Source organism: Stenella coeruleoalba (genome assembly GCF_951394435.1).
Source record: "Stenella coeruleoalba genome assembly, chromosome: X".
Lineage (NCBI taxonomy): Eukaryota > Metazoa > Chordata > Mammalia > Artiodactyla > Delphinidae > Stenella > Stenella coeruleoalba.
In genome coordinates this window covers 42290002-42309146 of record NC_137152.1, presented here as the reverse complement: position 1 = coordinate 42309146, position 19145 = coordinate 42290002, and the positions used below count along the sequence as shown (strand labels likewise).

General features: G+C 38.7%; 1 protein-coding gene across 1 annotated transcript in view; it reads left to right on the top strand.

The window, feature by feature from the left end:
• WNK3 (WNK lysine deficient protein kinase 3) overlaps positions 1–19145 on the top strand; it is a 181614-nt gene that overhangs the window by 115863 nt on the left and 46606 nt on the right. The window contains exons 11-17 of the mRNA XM_079909805.1: positions 6569–6633; positions 10196–10343; positions 11007–11123; positions 12312–12467; positions 12549–12600; positions 14208–14345; positions 14708–15606. Of these exons, the coding sequence (XP_079765931.1) occupies positions 6569–6633; positions 10196–10343; positions 11007–11123; positions 12312–12467; positions 12549–12600; positions 14208–14345; positions 14708–15606 (1575 nt within the window). The remainder of the gene's footprint in view (positions 1–6568; positions 6634–10195; positions 10344–11006; positions 11124–12311; positions 12468–12548; positions 12601–14207; positions 14346–14707; positions 15607–19145) is intronic.

The following is a 19145-nucleotide window of genomic DNA, read 5'->3' as shown; positions in this document are numbered from 1 at the left end:
TTATGTAGTGTCCTTTTTTGTCTCTTCTAATAGTCTTTATTTTAAAGTCTATTTTGTCTGATATGAGAATTGCTACTCCAGCTTTCTTTTGGTTTCCATTTGCATGGAATATCTTTTTCCATCCCCTTACTTTCAGTCTGTATGTGTCTCTTGGTCTGAAGTGTATCTCTTGTAGACAGCATATATATGGATCGTGTTTTTGTATCCGTTCAGCCAGTTTTTTTCTTTTGGTGGGATCATTTAGTCCATTTACATTTAAGGTAATTATCGATATATATGTTTCTATTCCCATTTTCTTAATTGTTTTGGGTTTGTTATTGTAGGTCTTTTCCTTCTCTTGTGTTTCTTGCCTAGAGAATTTCCTTTAGCCTTTGTTGTAAAGCTGGCTTGGTGGTGCTGAACTCTCTCAGCTTTGGCTTGTCTGTGAAGGTTTTAATTTCTCCATCAAATCTGAATGAGATCTTTGGTGGGTAGAGTAATATTGATTGCAGGCTTTTCTCCTTCATCACTTTAAATATGTCCTGCCAGTTCCCTCTGGCTTGCAGAGTTTCTGCTGAAAGATCAGCTGTTAACCTTATGGGGATTCCCTTGTGTGTTATTTGTGGTTTTTCCCTTGCTTGTTTTAATATGTTTTCTTTGTATTTAATTTTTGACAGTTTGATTAATATGTGTCCTGGCGTATTTCTCCTTGGATTTATCTTGTATGGGACTCTCTGTGCTTCCTGGACTTGATTAACTATTTCCTTTCCCATATTAGGGAAGTTTTCAACTATAATCTCTTCAAATATTTTCTCAGTCCCTTTCTTTTTCTCCTCTTTTTCTGGAACCCCTATAATTCGAATGTTGGTGAGTTTTATGTTGTCCCAGAGGTCTCTGCGACTGTCCTCAGTTCTTTTCATTCTTTTTTCTTTATTCTGCTCTGCAGTAGTTATTTCCACTATTTTATCTTCCAGGTCACTTATCCGTTCTTCTGCCTCAGTTATTCTGCTATTGATCCCATCTAGAGTCTTTTTCATTTCATTTATTGTGTTGTTCATCATTGCTTTTTTCATCTTTAGTTCTTCTACGTGCTTGTTAAATGTTTCTTGCATTTTGTCCATTCTATTTCCAAGATTTTGGATCATCTTTACTATCATTATTCTGAATTCTTTTTCAGGTAGACTGCCTATTTCCGTTTCATTTGTTAGGTCTTGTGGGGTTTTATCTTGCTCCTTCATCTACGGTGTGTTTTTCTGTCTTCTCATTTTGTTTATCTTAATGTGTTTGGGGTCTCCTTTTTGCAGGCTACATGTTCGTAGTTCCCGTTGTTTTTGGTGTCTGTCCCCAGTGGCTATAGTTGGTTCAGTGGGTTGTGTATGCTTCCTGGTGGAGGGGACTAGTGCCTGTGTTCTGGTGGATGAGGCTGGATCTTGTCTTTCTGGTGGGCAGGTCCACGTCTGGTGGTGTGTTTTGGGGTGTCTGTGGACTTATTATTATTTTAGGCAGCCTCTCTGCTAATGGGTAGGGTTGTGTTCCTGTCTTGCTCATTGTTTGGCATAGGGTATCCAGCACTGTAGCTTGCTGGTCATTGAGTGAAGCTGGGTGCTGGTGTTGAGATGGAGATCTCTGGGAGATTTTTGCAGTTTGATATTATGTGGAGCTGGGTGGTCTCTTGTGGACCAGTGTCCTGAAGTTGGCTCTCCCACCTTAGAGGCACAGCACTGACTCCTGGCTGCAGCACCAAGAGCCTTTCATCCATATGGCTTAGAATAAAAGGGAGAAAAAGTAGAAAGAAAGAAAGAAAGAAAGGAAGAAAGGAAGAAAGAAAGGAAGGAAGGAAGGAAGAAAGGAAGGAAGGAAGAAAGAAAGAAAGGAAGGAAGGAAGAAAGGAAGGAAGGAAGGAAGGAAAAGAAGGGAGGGAGGGAGGGACGAAGGAAGAAAGGAAGGAAGGAAGGAGGGAAGGAAAGAAAGAAGATAAAATAAAATAAAATAAGGTAAAATAAAATAAAGTTATTAAAATAAAAATAATTAAGAAAAAAAATTTTTTTTTAAAGGAAGAAAAAAAATGGATGGATAGAACCCTAGGACAAATGGTGGAAGCAAAGCTATAAAGACAAAATCTCACACAGAAGCATACACATACACACTCACAAAAAGAGGCAAAGGGGAAAAATCATAAATCTTGCTCTCATAATCCACCTACTCAATTTGGGATGATTTGTTGTCTGTTCATGTATTCCACAGATGCAGGGTACATCAAGTTGATGGTCGACCTTTAATCCACTGCTTCTGAGGCTGCTGGGAGAGATTTCCCTTTCTCTTTTTTGTTCGCACAGCTCCTAGGGGCTCAGCTTTGGATTTGGCCTGCCTCTACATGTGGGTCGCCGGAGGGCGTGTGTTCTTTGCTCAGAAAGGACGGGGGTTAAAGGAGCAGCTGCTTTGGGGACTCTGGCTCACTCACGCCACGGGGAGGGAGGGCTACGAAGTGCAGGGCCAGCCTGCGGCGGCAGAGGCCGCCATGATGCTGCACCAGCCTGAGGCGCGCCGTGCGTTCTCCCAGGGAGGTTGTCCCTGGATCCCAGGATCCTGGCAGTGGTGGGCTGCACAGGCTCCCCAGAAGGGGCGTGTGGATAGTGACCTGTGCTCGCACACAGGCTTCTTTCTGGCGGCAGCAGCAGGCTTAGCGTCTCATGCCCATCTCTGTGGTCCGCGCTGTTAGACGCGGCTCGCACCCGTCTCTGGAGCTCCTTTAAGCAGCGCTCTTAGTCCCCTCTCCTTGTGCACCAGGAAACAGAGAGGGAAGAAGAAGTCTCTTGTCTCTTCGGCATGTCCAGACTTTTTCCCGGACTCCCTCCCTCCCTCCCGGCTAGCCGAGGTGCACTAACCCCTTGCAGGCTGTGTTCACGCCGCCAACCCCAGTCCTCTCCTTGAGCTCAGACCGAAGCCTGAGCCTCAGCTCCCAGCCCCGCCCGCTCTGGCGGGTGAGCAGACAGGCCTCTGGGGCTGGTGAGTGCTGGTCGGCACTGATCCTCTCTGCGGGAATGTCTCCGCAGAGGGACAACAGGGAATGTCTCCCTGTTGCTGTCCTCTCTTCCGCGGCTCTGAAGCTTTCCCCTCCGCAAACCGCAGTCTCCGCCCTCGAAGGGGCTTCCTAGTGTGTGGAAACCTTTCCCCCTTCACAGCTCCCTCCCACTGGTGCAGGTCCCATCCCTATCCTTTTGTCTCTGTTTATTCTTTTTTCTTTTGCCCTACCCAGGTACGTGGGGCCTTTCTTGCATTTTGGGAGGTCTGAGGTCTTCTGCCAGCGTTCAGTAGGTGTTCTGTAGGAGTTGTTCCACACGTAGATGTATTTCGGGTGTATCTGTGGGGAGGAAGGTGATCTCCGCGTCTTACTCTTCCACCATCTTCCCCTCGTCCCCCCTTCTGCCATTTTTCAGGCAACTTCATAATTCCATTTTCCCAAAACTTTTTATCTTTTTGAGCAAAGAACTCTTCCAGGTGCCTTTTACAGTCTTCCAGGAAATGGAAATTTTTTCCATTAAGAGAATTTTGTAAAGACCGAAATAAATGGAAATCCGAAGGTGCAATGTCTGATGAATATGGTGGATGAATCAGAACTTCCCAGCCAAGCTGTAACAGTTGTTTCCTGGTCATCAAAAAACATGTGGTCTTGCGTTATCCTGATGGAAGATTATGCGTTTTCTGTTGACTAATTCCAGACACTTTTTGTCGAGTGCTGCTTTCAGTTGGTCTAACTGGGAGCAGTACTTGTTGGAATTCATCATTTGGTTTTCCAGAAGGAGCTCATAATAGAGGACTGCCAACCCCACCATATACACAACATCACCTTCTTTGAATGAAGACCAGCCTTAGGTGTGGTTGGTGGCGGTTCATTTCACTTGGCCCATGATCTCTTCCGTTCCGTATTATTGTGCAGTATCCACTTTTCATCTCCCATCACACTTTTTAAAAAAATTTTTCTTTATTTATTTTCTTTATTTTTTTGGCTGCGTTGGGTCTTCGTTGCTGCGCAAGGGCTTTCTCTAGTTGCGGAGAGTGGGGTCTACTCTTTGTTGTGGTGCACGGGCTTTTCATTGTGGTGGCTTCTCTTGTTGCGGAGCACAAGCTCTAGCCACACAGGCTTCAGTAGTTGTGGCATGCAGGCTCAGTAATTGTGGCTCACGGGCTCTAGAGCGCAGGCTCACTAGGTGTGATGCACGGGTGTCGTTGCTCCATGGCATGTGGGATCTTCCCGGACTAGGGCTCGAACCCGTATCCCCTGCATTGGCAGGCGGATTCTTAACCACTGCGCCACCAGGGAAGCCCCACACTTTGTTTTAAAAACAGAACATTTTCATTACGTTTCAGTAGGGAATCGCATGAGGAAATATGGTTAAGAAGGTTTTTTTTGCCTAACTTATGTGGAACCCAAACATCAAAGCAATTCACATAACTAAGCTGGTGCAAATGATTTTCAACGCTTGATTTGGATATTTTGAGTATGTCGGCTGTCTCCTGCGTGGTATAATGTTGATTGTTCTCAATGAATATCTCTATTTGCTGGCTATCAACTTCAACTGGTCTACCCAACTGTGGAGCATTGTCCAGCAAGAAATCTCCATCATGAAACTTCACAAACCACTTTTGACACATTTGATCAGTCACAACACCTTCTCCATACACTACACAATTTTTTTTTGCGTTTTCAGTTATGTTTTTACCTTCTTGAAATAATAAAGCATAATATGCGGAAAATGTTGCATTTTTTCTTCCATCTTCAATATTCAAATGGATACACAAAAATTCACCAGTTTTGATAAGTCTTTTTTTTAATGCGGGCTGATATGACACCTGTCACATACAATCTAAGAAAACTGTTTCGAATGCAGTTAAAGACAACTAAGTGCTACTAGAGCCATCTTACGGAAATACCGATCGAACCTTTCGGCCAACCGAATAGAATGCCCTTCAATTTGAGTGTGTTTGAAGTTTCCTTTTTTCCCCCACATTCAGATCATGCATTTTTGTCAGGAATACCATGCAAACAATGTTGTAACCTTTGTGCATTGTATCATATTAGGAGCCATGTAATGTCAATTTGTCCCAGTATTTCTGAGGTTAAATTTGATTACTTGGTTAAGGTGGAGGCTGCCAAGTTCTTCCACTGTAAAGTTACCATGTTTTGCTTTTTAATGAATAAATGATTTGTGGGGAGATATTTTGAAACTATGTAGATATCTTTTTCCTCATCCAACTTTCACCCACTAGTTTTATCATCCATTGATGATTTTCTAACTTTGTCATTCCTTATATTTATTTGGCTTTGTATTGTAAGAGCTTTCTTTTGTTTGTATCAGTATGAACTCTTGGATTATTTTATTAAATGCATTATATTCTGTTACTCATTATTTATTTTCATGCCCAATTTTTCCATATTTGGGTATAGGGAACCCCTTCAGGGTGGGTCAAGTGTGCTTTTGATATGTTCCCATCGTTCTGTGAGCAGTTCTTTACTTTGGTGGGTAGCAAGATGATCCAGGCTCATCTTATATTTTCTTTGCCCCAGTGCTGGAATCAGCCATTTCTCCAAGGAACCTTTATCCCTTTTAGTTTAGAAACCAAGATATGAGATAAGGTATATGTGTTTTTTAAAGAGACTCCAAGGTGATTTTGCTGGTCTTTCTGGAACCCATTGTAATAGAGCCTTCTTGTATACAGGAGTTCCATTCAGATATTTGCTAAATGGACAGGACTAAGGAGTAGTTGAAATAGTCCAGGGAGTTGAAGGAATATAAGTAGAGTCACTGTATATGAAAAAGCCCAACTCATTCAGAGGAGCTAGAGTTCAGTGTGGCTTCAAGAAGAGAAGAGCTAGAGAATGAGGCAGGAACCAGTTCATTGAGGACTTTATTTGCCATCCAAAGGAACTTAACCTTATAGAAGATGAGGGGCCATCATAGAGGGTTTAAACTAGGTAGGTAAGTGATTGATCTTGGTAGATTTGCATTTTAAAGTCACTGTACTGTCACCAGCGGCAATGCATAGGATGGATTAGATAAATGTTTAACATTATTTTCCAGCAGGGTTGGCATTTGCCTTTATAAACTTTTCTCCTAGATGCCAGTATTGCAGCTGCTGGATACTAACATCTCAAAGGAATTGTTGGCAGTAGTTTAGTGAAAAGGGAACAAGAGAGAGAGAGAGACCATACAATACGTTAAAACTTGAATCATTGATTTATCTGTTTCTGGAATGGTAGCAACTCTTCCTTTTATTAGTAGTTTTACAGTCAGGACTGGAAGCCATTGAAAAATAACACAAACAAAAGTATAAAATAAATGCTGTCTTTTTAAATGAAAAAGTCATGATGAATATCAATACTGCTACATTTTATTTTTCTTTATGTTTGGTAGTAACATCAATAATAGGATTGATATAGACATTCAGTAATGTAGACATTTTACCTGGTTTGTGTGGTAACCAAAGTATGAAATGTAACAAACACATTTTCTGCAATAATAGCAAATTGCACCTTCAGCTTAAAGTTTTGCTGTTATCATAATAAGTTTTATTTCTGTGCTATTTACAGCCTGTATCCCAAGCAGTTGGAGCTGAACAAACAGCAACTCTTCTAAAACCGGATTTAGTTCGAAGGTGAGTATCTTCAAATTAATACCATGAAAGCGATGAGGGTATGTTGAAGTACTGCATTCATTAGGTGCTTAGTGTGTCCTGACTGAAGAAGTTTCAGTGTTCTAGTATTTGTGTGTATGTTCAATAAAAATAGTAGATATTATTTTTACTTTTTATGTTAATAAATATCATATGGACTATGAAATTATTGACCATTTTCTTGTTCACATTATTATAATATTCTGGGGTGGTTTTCTTTTTGGCTGCACCACCGTGGCTTGTGGGATCTTAGTTCCCTGACCAGGGATTGAACCCATGCCCTTGGCAGTGAGAGTACAGAGTCCTAACCACTGGTCTGCCAGGGAATTCCCATCATATTCTGTTCTTAGGAAAATGTTATAAGAATTTAAAAAGGAAATAAGAAATAATGTAATTTAAAGTTCCAGCTAATCTAAAGAAATAAATTACAACCAGATATATGATTATATTGTCATTTGGTAGTTGTAAACTAATATTTTTCTCTATCTTGTTCAGATTGGGTTAATTTCTCTTGTTCTGTCTTCAGGTTCACTGATTCTTTCCTTTGTCCTATTCATTCTGCTATTGTGCCCACTCAGTGCATTTTTTATTTCTATGATTGTACTCTTTCTATAATTTCCATTTGTTTCTTTCTTAATATCTTCTATTATTATGAGATTTTCTGGCTTTTCATTTGCTTCAAAAGTATTTGTAATTGCTCATTGAAACAATTTGATAATGGCTGCTTTAAAATCCTTGTCAGGTAATTCCAATATCTGATTCATCCTGGTGTTGGCATCTGTTGATTGTCTTTTCACATTCAAGTTGTGATTTTCCTGGTTTTTTGTATGACAGAGAATTTTCATTTGTCTCCTGGACATTTTGGACATTATGTTAGGATACTCTGGATCCTATTTAAATACTCTATTTTAGCAGTCAGTCATTGTGTTTAGGTGCAAAGGTCCTGGTCTACTTCTGTGGACTATGGTTCTAATGACAATTTAGTTTTCAGAGTCTTTGTATTATTATTCGGATCTGCTTGGTTCACCTGACACCATTGGGACCCACTGCTGGACCAAGGGGTTGGAGAGCACTTCTCTAGGCCCGCTGCCCTAAGCCAGCTCTCCAGACCACATGCTACTGGTAGGGTTCCCACCAGCATCACCAAGGGAGGAAAGGGCCCACCTGAATCACCTTCTGTTGCTAGGTTGGGGTTCAGGAGACCACTGGGCTTGGGCTACCTTTGCCTTTTGGCCCAGGAGTCAGGAGACGCCAAGCTGTTATATTTTTCCTCAAGTCCTGGGAGTCCCTAGCTAGTCTGCCTTCATCTTTTCACTCTTCAGTGCCCTCCTGTGATATTCTACTGTATTATTTCCAGATTTTTTAGTTATACTTAGTGGGGAGGAATGGGGAGAGTTGAGTTTCTGCCATCTTATCCCAAACCCTAAACTAGTGTTTTAAGATAACTTTGCAAAGTGAATGATACAGCTGCATTGATTAGAATTATGTCCCTTTTCTCCTCTGAAGGTGTTATTTATTACTGCTATTTCTCTGTCTATTAAAAAGCTAAGAGCAGTATTAATGTATTTTCTTCCTCCACTTATATTTATGAAAATCCTTTTTCACAGGGACATAGAAAAAGTTTTAGGAGTTCGTTTTATTTTTTCTTGTATATCTTTATATAGATACTTCCTGAGTAGTTTTTAGGAGAAAGGACTTAACCTAAAAATTAATTTAAAAAATATCTACTGCTTATAGATCTCATTTAAGTTTCAAATGTATTTATTGGAATTTTTGTTATTTATTGAAATATCTTCAAATTTATTAAAGAAAAAGCTGAAAAATACCTTTGACACAGATCAGCTGAAAGTTAGTCTGCCCTGTCATAATCATATTGACTTGAAACTGAAAATATAACTAGTTAGAATTAATCATGTTGAATCATTTTCACATCATTCATTTTCAGTTTTTTTTAACCAAAATTATGGTGTATTTTTTCTTCTTCCCTCCCTCCCTCCCTCCCTCCCTCCCTCCTTCCCTCTTCCTTCCTTCCTTCCTTCCTTCCTTCCTTCCTTCCTTCCTTCCTTCCTTCCTTCCTTCCTTCCTTCCTTTCATTCTATTGAGGTAAAACTCATGTATACCCTTATATTAGTTTTGGATATACAGTAGAGTGATTCACCATTTGTATATATTATGAAATGATCACCACAATAAGTCTAGTTTAAACATCCATCACCATACATAGTTACAAAATTTTTTTTCTTGTGATGAGAACTTTAAAATCTACTCTCAGCAACTTTGAAATATGCAATACAGCATTATTAACTATAGTTGCCATGCTGTACATTACATGACTTATTTTATAACTGGTAGTTTGTACCTTTCGACTCCCTTCACCCATTTCGCTCCCTCTCCACCCCCTCCCCCCACCACTGCCTCTGGCAACCACTGATCTGTTCTCTGTATCTATGAGCTTGGGAGATTTTTCGTTTTTTTAGATTGCGCATATAAGTGAGATCATATGGTATTTGTCTTTCTCTTTCTGACTTACTTTACTTAGCATAATGCCCTCAAGTTCCATCTATGTTGTTACAAATGGCAAGATTTCATTCTTTTTTATGGCAGAATAATATTCCATTGTATATACACACTACATTTTCTTTATCTCATTTTCATTTCTTTTTCTGTTTCTTGCACTATTCCTGTCTTCCACACCTCATGTATCCCCTGTTGAGTTTGTTACATAAACAGCTATATTTTGAGTGAGAATTGGTTTTTAGAAGTTTTATTTGAAATAAATAAGAAAAAATAAATAAGAAAAATAAAAAAAATAAATAAGAAAAACCCCAAAACAAACAAAATAAAATTGATCAGGGGCTTCCCTGGTGGCGCAGTGGTTGAGGGTCCGCCTGCCGATGCGGGGGACGTGGGTTCGTGCCCTGGTCTGGAAAGAATCCCACATGCTGTGGAGTGGCTGGGCCCGTGGGCCATGGCAGCTGAGGCTGCGCATCCGGAGCCTGTGCTCCGCAATGGGAGAGGCGACAACAGTGAGAGGTCCACGTACCGCAAAAACAAAAAAACAAAAAACAAACAAACAAAATTTAAAAAAAAATTGATCAGGAACATCCCCTGATAAAAGGTTCCACAGAGGTCCATCACTAGCAGTGTTTTTCTTTCACTCTCACTACTGTGAGATGTTGGCCTGATACGTACAATATAATCTCAGTGTTTCATAACTTTTAAAAACAGCTTTATTGAGATATAATTCACATACCATTAGATTTTCACCCATTTAAAGTGTACAATTCAATGGCATTTAGTATATTTGCAGAGTTGTGCAGTCATAACTTTTTGAGAGATATTGTACTACTTATATATTTTATTTAAACATTATTTATGATTTTATAATTGAGGGTTTTTCTTAGAATTTTACCATCAAGATGGAATGATTCTATCCACAAAGGAATTTCAGATGTTAACTCTGATTTGGGTTAAATATTGGACTTTGAGAATCATTTCTTCTCTGAGAAATTGAATTGGAGTTGCTTTTTTTTTTGAGTAATAGTTTGAATAATGATGTGGCAGCTGTGAAGGAAAACACCAATACCCCTGATAACCCAAGTGGAAATGGCAAACAAGATCGGATCAAACAAAGAAGAGCTTCCTGTCCTCGATCAGAGAAGGGGACTAAATTTCAGCTTACTGTCCTTCAGGTCAGTGTATAAATATGATTTGGTTAAGAGTGCATGTTGAGGTCTGGGGGGGTCAGGGAGGGGCGATGTTGCTGTGGAGGTGAGTATAGGGTATTATGAAACTCTGCAGCAAACACTCTTGAACACAAATCTTTGTATATATACCTGATTATTTCCTTATGATAGATTCCTAGAAGTAGAATTAGTGGGTCAAAGGGTATGAAGATTTTTTTAAAGTTTCTAAATATGTATTTCTAGGTTGCTGTCCATAAAGTCTGGACCAGTTTACATTTCCATTAGCAGTGCATTTTCTTTAGCTTAAAGGGTCAATTTGTGGGAGAATTTTGGAAATGAATGACCAGATTTAGATCTTTGCATTGCAGGTAGCTATAGTGACCGTTGTAACTTTTTTTTTTGCCTTTTCATAAAAGTTGTGTTCCTTTTCTTTCCCACAGGTTCACATTTCTAACTTATTTTTTGCTGAATAATTTGAGCCTTAGATTTGTCATACAATAGTTGTTTAGGCAGTATTTCATCAAGGGAAAAACAGAATCTTTTTAGATTCTGAACAGTTTAAACCATTTTTTTCATATATCGTATGTGAGCTCATCCAAATGTTTCCTGCACCATTTACAAAGAGAAGACAATGACTGACTCTTAAACTAGTGACATGTTTGTGCCCAGGTGTCAATCTCTGGAGACAACATGGTGGAGTGTCAACTGGAGACACACAATAACAAGATGGTCACCTTCAAGTTTGATGTTGATGGTGATGCACCAGAGGATATTGCAGACTATATGGTAAGTACAGTAAAACCAAATTATTTTCTCTTAAGCATTCTGTCTCTTTTTCCTCTCTAACTCTCCCCCCATTTATTCAGAGCCATCTTTTTTTAGGGTACTGCTAGTTTTTAAAATTTGTACAGAACTAAATTGGTTATGATCAAGAGTAAGTCACTATACCTCCTCTGGTTTCTGTATATTTATGTGTAAAATATGAGGGAGTTTCATTAAGAGAGGATCTAGGTCAGTGCTTCTTATGCCTAGCTGCATGTCAAAATCACTGGAAGAGTTTTTTAACAATTCTGTTGGGAATACCCTGGTGGTCCAGTGGTTAGGACTCGGTGCTTTCACTGCCGTTGTCTGGGTTCAATCCCTGGTCGGGGAAATAAGATCCTGCAAGCCACGTGGCGCAGCCAAAAAACAAAAAGCCCCAAACAAAAACTAAAACAAAAACAATTCCGTTGCCTGGGTCCCTAATTAAATCAGAATTTTTGGAGATGAGGCCTAAGCATTAATAGTTTGTAAAGTTCCCCAGGTAATTCTAATGTATTAGCTACTGATATAACATCTTACATATAGGTGTTCAAGTAATGTTCATCATTTCATTTAGTTTTTGTATTTTCTTTGAATTGTTAGGCTTAAGTTAATATTCCCCTCCTCTTTTTTTTAATGGGAATGATCTAGGGTGGCACGAAGAGTACATAATGCTTTTGTTTCTGCCAGTTTTCTTCGTATATACATTCCTGGCCAAGCAGAATTTAACATTTTAAAAGTTAATAATTTTGTCAGTCTGCCTCTTATTCAATGTAGTATTTTCTGAACTGTCTCTAGGCCAATTCTTTATCATCTTTAGAGATGCTTCATTTTGTGTTTTTTTTTATTTAAAAGCTTTTGCGTTTGGACATCCTAGTTTTAAACGTAAACATTACCTCAGTTATGTTCTTCAAATGGCAATCAATTTATAGAATGCCAGATTTTTTAAAAATGCTGGCTTCTGGTAGGTAGTGCCAATCTGAAAATATCAGTGGTCTCAAAATAGAATAATTTAATGTATTATGTGGCATTTTATTGCTGGTCTTTGTTAATTCTGTTGTGGCATTTAGATCTAAATACCTAATTTATTTTTCTTTATGGTAGTCACCATATTATAATTTTGAAGAAACTAAATTCATTCTTGTGAATAGACTTACTTTTACTTTTGGATAGGTTGAAGATAACTTTGTCCTGGAAAGTGAAAAAGAAAAATTTGTAGAAGAATTGAGGGCTATCGTAGGTCAAGCCCAGGAGATCCTTCATGTCCACTCTGCTGCAGAAAGAGCCATTGGAGTTGACTCTATTACTATGGAATCCAGCAGTAGCCAAGTAAGAGAAATTGCTTAGCAAATAGGTCTTCTCGGATATGTATCAGGAACTTCTTTATTTATCTATTCATTTTTAATTCAGACAGGATCATCTGAACAAGTACAGATAAATTCTGCATCCACTCAAACCAGCAGTAAGTATACTTAATAAAATTTACTATTTGGCTTTTGAAGCAAGACATTTGGAAACTTTTAATGTACACACCTTGGGAAAGATGTTAGCCAATAAAGGAATTTGATAAATTGTTAATGTAGGTTTTCCCACACTTTGAAAGGACTTTATAGCCCAGAAATAAGAAGTAAAAAAAGTGAGAAGTAAAACCATTCTGCAAATTTCCTCCAAGTATTGGTTCTTTACCTGATTAATTTATTTCTGAGTTGTTGCATGGTATGTTACCAGAAAAGCAGTCACAGTACTGCTGACCTTTAATGGCTTTACTGTTTGAACTTAACTGGTAAGTTTTTCTTTTCCTCTATATGAGATGGACAACAACTTTCTTAACTAAAATCATTATGTTCTAAGTTTGCCTCATGTTTTAATAGCATTAGTATCTTGATTTCATTCTACCAATGATATGCTTCTACCTGCTCTGATCACTAAGTTTTTGTAAATCAGATACCAGATAAACTGCCAGGGACTAAAAATGGTGTCTTCTATTTTCTTTTCTCATAAATTTATCTCTCCATTCTTCTCAGCTCTGGTCATGGGTATATTTAGAGTGTCTGGGAGGGGGAGGAGAGCCACAGACAAATGAGGACATCTGAAGGAATTATAACAGCATGAAGAAGCAACAGGTGGTGTGGGAGTCATGGAACCAGATACCATTACCCTCAAATGTAGTTTGTGTTAGGATGCCAGGGTTCTCCTCTGTCTTCTTTTTCTCATTAGCAGGAGTCTGAGTAGATTTCTTTTTATTTATTTATTTATGGCTGTGTTGGGTCTTCGTTGTTGCGTGCAGGCTTTCTCTAGTTGCAGCAAGTGGGGTCTGCTCTTCGTTGTGGTGTGCGGGCTTCTCACTGTGGTGGCTTCTCTTCTTGTGGAGCACGGGCTCGAGGAGTGCAGGCTTCAGTAGTTGTGGTACACAGGCTCTAGTTGTGGCGCACTGGCTCAGTAGCTCCACGGCATGTGGGATATTCCCAGACCAGGGCTCGAACCCATGTCCCCTGCATTGGCAGGCGGATTCTTAACCACTGCACCACCAGGGAAGTCCCTGAGTATATTTCTGACTGGCAAAGTAGGGTAAAGTTTAAAAGAGAATAACTTATTTGAATAAGTTAACAAAGTAGGAGTACAGATGTAGGGGCTTATTTTACTTTATTTTTTAAGTTGTCATACAGTAAAATAGACGTTTTTTTCTTTTGGTGTAGGGTTCTGTAAATTTTAGTCCTCTTATAGATTTGTGTAAGCACCACCATAATCAGGATACAGAACAGAAGATGTAGGTTTTAGTGGAAAAAGTGCTTTTCGTTTTTTTCCCAAAACTGCCCTGCTTTTAATTGCTATTGATACAATGTTTGTTTCCGTAGAATCCAAAATCCTTCTCTAAAGATATCTTGTGCATAGTTGTTAGAGTATTTTTCAGTCAGGGTTGGGAGGTCTGGTCTTATAAGTTACATATATCCTAGTGCGTTGTAAATGGAGATAAAAGACAAAACGGTGTTTTAACCTGGTTTCCTTAGTCAATAGGTAAACATATTGACAATTGATTAGCATATTAATTTTTGCCAATTCTTTCTACAGATGAATCTGCTCCTCAGTCATCCCCAGTTGGTCGATGGCGATTTTGTATCAATCAGACAATAAGAAACCGTGATGCTCAATCTCCTTCTTCTCTTCAGCAGTCCATGTCTACAGTTCCTGGGCTAAATCTGCTTTCTAGTAAGTGTTTGTTCTTTGCCACCTTTATCCAGACCTGGAAGATGGGGATGCAAAATATATACTGTATCTTTAACTTGTTTTCATGGGTATTTTATGCTTATGAGAATTTTCATAAGCATTTTTGAAGATATTAATGTTAGGAGGGAACTTAAGCCATTTAAATTTTAATATTTATGGAAAAAAAAGGAAAAGGTTTTTCTCCTTATTAGGTTGAATTCTGTGTATTTTGAGTTTTATTTATAAGAATACTTTCACACAGGTTCTAGTTTGCCCCTTGCTCCTCCTGTTCCTTTTGAGTTTGGGTACTAGTCCATGCTTTGTACTTACCATACATGCTTAGCCATTCTTTGTTATTGTTCCAGGTCCAAGAAACATAAGTAATAAGGAAATATCACAGGACATGCTGCTCACTCTAGAAAATAATCCATGCCAGCGTGCATTTTACACCTCCACATCAGAACACAAAGATGTAGTTGATGGTAAGATTTCTGAATATGCCAGTGTAGAAACTAAGCAGCCAGCTATACTTTATCAAGTGGAAGATGACAAGCAGATAATGGCACCAGTTGCTAGCAGTTCCAGTCTTGAATGTGAGGGACTCACCAGCCAAGCAGGCATATTCCTACCTGTGTATCCAGGTCACCAAGCTGCCAGTCAGGCAGCTCCTGGTGAGTCAACTCAGATTGCTCCTAACTCTCTTACAACTCCGGCATTTATGTCTGATCAAAAGCCTCAGTCCTTACCGGTGCAGCAGCCAACTATGGATGCAGAGTTTATTTCCCAAGAAGGAGAAACCGCAGTGATCGTGGAAGCAAGTTCTCCTAAGATGGTCATTCCCACTCAGACCCCTGGCCTTGAACCAACTAGCCTGCTGTCCTCTACGGTCCTGGAATCAGACGGGGAAGGACCTCCAAAAATGGAGTTTGCAGACAACCGAATTAAAACTCTGGATGAAAAATTAAGAAATTTGCTCTATCAGGAGCATAGCATATCTAGCATCTATCCTGAGAGTCAGAAGGATACCCAAAGCATAGATTCTCCGTTTTCTTCCTCTGCTGAAGACACAGTCTCATGTCCAGTGCCAGAAGTCATAGGCATCAGTCACTGTGGAATTCAAGATAGTCCTGCACAGTCCCCTAATTTTCAGCAGACAGGCTCTAAGATTCTGTCCCATGTGACTGTGAGTCAGCCTGCAAACATATCAGTGTTCAAAAGGGACCTGAATGTGATAACTTCTATACCCAGCGAATTATGTTTACATGTAAGTATCATTCTTTCTAACCAATTCCTTATCCTATGCTTTTAAAGAAATGCCTTCTTTTCTAAAGTTCTGTCCTTTGAAATGAAATTATCTATGTCACAAGATTCTGAGGTCACAGGTATTTAAGAAGGCCATAGCTTAGGCTGCAGGGGCCCAGAACTTAATAGAGATGGTAGAACTTTCTTGGTGAGAGAGCCCTCTGGTGAATTAGCTAGGAACTTGTGAGCAATGTTTATTTTTGTATTAATGACAGAACAGGACTGATTTATAGATTGTTTTAGTGGGTAGGAAGAACTTGCTTTTAGATTTCCACTTAAAAATTCCTGTTATCAGTTTCATTTTTAAAAATATTATGGTTTTAATTTAATCTTGTTTATGGGTTTTTATTTATTTGAAAAAAATATTTTAAAAGGAAAAAAAACCCATAATCTCATGACTTGTTTTTTTTAACTTATGTAATGTAGGAATTTAATTTCTCTTTTCTGTTCCTTCAACTCATAGGGATAACCACTATCTGGTGCTTATCCACTATATGGTACTAATCCTTCTTGACTTAAGCTTATACAGATCTACTTACAAACCTACAACTTCTTATTCACAAAAATAGTATTGTGCTATAAACATATTGGTCTACAACTTAATTTTTTAATTTTACAGTATATCATAGACATATTTTAAAATATTTATCACTGTATCACTTTATTATTGTTATTATTATATAAATAATATATGCATGTATATAAAGTAAAATTCACCCCACTTCTAAACCTATAGACACAGCTGTTGATAAATCTTCCCAGGCATGGTTTTCACTAATATACAAATATTTATATAGCACTTCTTTATATGTATTATATCTGTTTACAAAGACACAGATACATACTATATATTTATATACACATACTTCCTTACATACATGTGCGTTCTAAATTTTTTTCCCACTTATGGACATCTATCCATGTCAGTATACATAGTTCCACCTCACCTAACTTTTCAAAAAATATATTTATTTATTTATTTGGCTGCATTGGGTCTTAGTTGCGGTGCGCAGGCTTCTCTCTAGTTGTGGCTCTTGGGCTCTATAGCGCACAGGCTTGGTAGTTGCGGCGCACGGGCTTAGTTGCCCCATGGCGTGTGGGATCTTAGTTCCCCAACCAGGGATTGAACCTGCATCCCCTACGTTGGAAGGCGGATTCTTAACCACTGGACCACCAGGGAAGTCTCCTCACCTAACTTTTTTAAACAACAGCATAATATTCCATTGAGCAAATATAATTTAAGTACTTATTTTTTGGTAAACTAGTAATTTAAAATTATGCAATTAATGCATAAATGCAAAAGAAATTCAGAAGGATAGAAAATTAAAAGGAATTGTTGTGTTAACACTCTCACTCCCCAAACACTATTAAGTTCCTGGTTTTAATTCTTGTGGTCATTGCTATTAATAACTTATAAATAATATACAATTTTAGTAATTTTATACAATAAAATTTGACTCACTTCTATGAAGGGTAGAGAAATTATATTTTCCCTTTCCTCTACTTTTCTTCCCCATACACCTCCCAATTTTTATTACTTAAATTACTTTTTAACATTGGCAAAGTTTATAACATCTACATTTTTTTCTTTATCGGTTTTGCTTTGTCTGTAGGTTGATTGGAAGAACGAAAATCAGTAAACAGCATTTATATTATGATTATTTGTGTTATCTGGTAATCACGTAACATGATTAGAACCATAAAAAAATGAAATGTAGGGCTTCCCTGGTGGCACAGTGGTTGAGAGTCCGCCTGCCGATGCAGGGGACACGGGTTCATGCCCCGGTCTGGGAGGATCCCACATGCCGCGGAGCGGCTGGGCCCGTGAGCAACGGCCGCTGAGCCTGTGCTTCCGGAGCCTGTGCTCCGCAACAGGAGAGGCCACGACAGTGAGAGGCCCGTGTACTGCAAAAAAAAAAAAAAAAAAGAAAGAAAGAAATGTAATTCTCTGTCATTTAAACTTTGTTGCTCAGGAGACTCTTCCAAGTGTCAAGGTTAAATGGATTCTTTTGTTTGTTTCAAGTGTCCATTGCTACATCTAGATCAAACTTATTACCTGCCACTGTTTCTGGTGTCCTAGAATTCCTTTTTATTTCCCCCCTGAAATGCTTCTATGAGTAATATTTTAAAATATGTTGCATGTGTGACCAATTTTTTTTAATGTCCAGAAATATCTTTATTTTGCTTCACAATTAAGTACAGATGGTAGGATCATTTTGAGTTAATTTTTGTATATGGTGTGAGATAAAGGTCCAGCTTCATTCTTTTGCATGTGGCTATCCAGTTGTTCCAGCACTGTTTGTTATTTTATTCTTTGTTGTTATAATAAATGAAATAGTTTTCTTAATTTCCTTTTCAGATTTTTCATTGCTAGTGTATAGAAATACGATTGATTTTTGATTGTTCATGTTGTATCCTTCAAGTTCGCTGAGTTTTTTTTATTAGCTGTGATAGCTTTTGGTAGATTTTCTATATAATATCAGTATATAAGATCTTATCATCTGTGAATAGAGACAGTTTTATTTCTTCATTTCCTGTTTTTCTTATCTATTAACTTTTCATTTCATGCTTTTTAAAAAAATTTTTGGCTGCATGTGGTCTTCATTGCTGCGTGTGGGCTTTCTCTAGTTGCTGCGAGTGGGGGCTATTCTTTGTCGCAGTGTGTGGGCTTCTCATTGCGGTGGCTTCTGTTGTTGCGGAGCCTGGGCTCTTAGGCATGCAGGCTTCAGTAGTTGTGGCATGCAAGCTCTAGAGCGCAGGCTGTGTAGCTGTGGCGCACGGGCTTAGTTGCTCCATGGCATGTGGCATCTTCTTGGACCAGGAATTGAACCTGTGTTCCCTCCATTGGCAGGCAGATTCTTAACCACTGCACTACCAGGGAAGTCCCTCATTTCATGCTTTCCATCTCTTTGTCCTTTTGCTTTTTGTACTGGGAGAATGTCTCAACTTTTAAGCTGTTTATAATCTCCTATTCAGCTATTTTTTTTATGTCAAGGAATTGCATTTTTAATTTCTAGTAACTATAGTTCATTCTTTTTCTTATGGATATAGTATATTCACACATCTCTTTCAACATATTAAAGTCTTATTAATGCTGTTTCCCTGGGTATGCTGTTTGTTGAGTTTAGTGTTTTCTTAAAGTGCTGGTTTCCCAAAAGTGTTGGTGATTCTTCGTTGTGTACTCAGTTTTTCTTTTTCCCCCATAAGATTCCCTGTTTGTCTCTTTGTAAATGTTATATATAATTACTATAGCCTTACTCCAGTAATTGTGGGAAAAGCATGGGACATGCTTCCTGGCACTGGGTATTGCAACTTGTCTTTAATGCTGCCCAGAGGGAGGTCCAATAGCTAGTCTTCAAAGGTAGCAAGGCTTCCCCTTACTCCTGGATCTTGTCTCTTCCCTACATTACTGACCTTTTTCTTGGCAATAAACATTTTCCTCCTTACCACTCTTATTTGGGAGCAGATTCCTCTGCTGTCTTTTGTTTATTGTGGAGATGA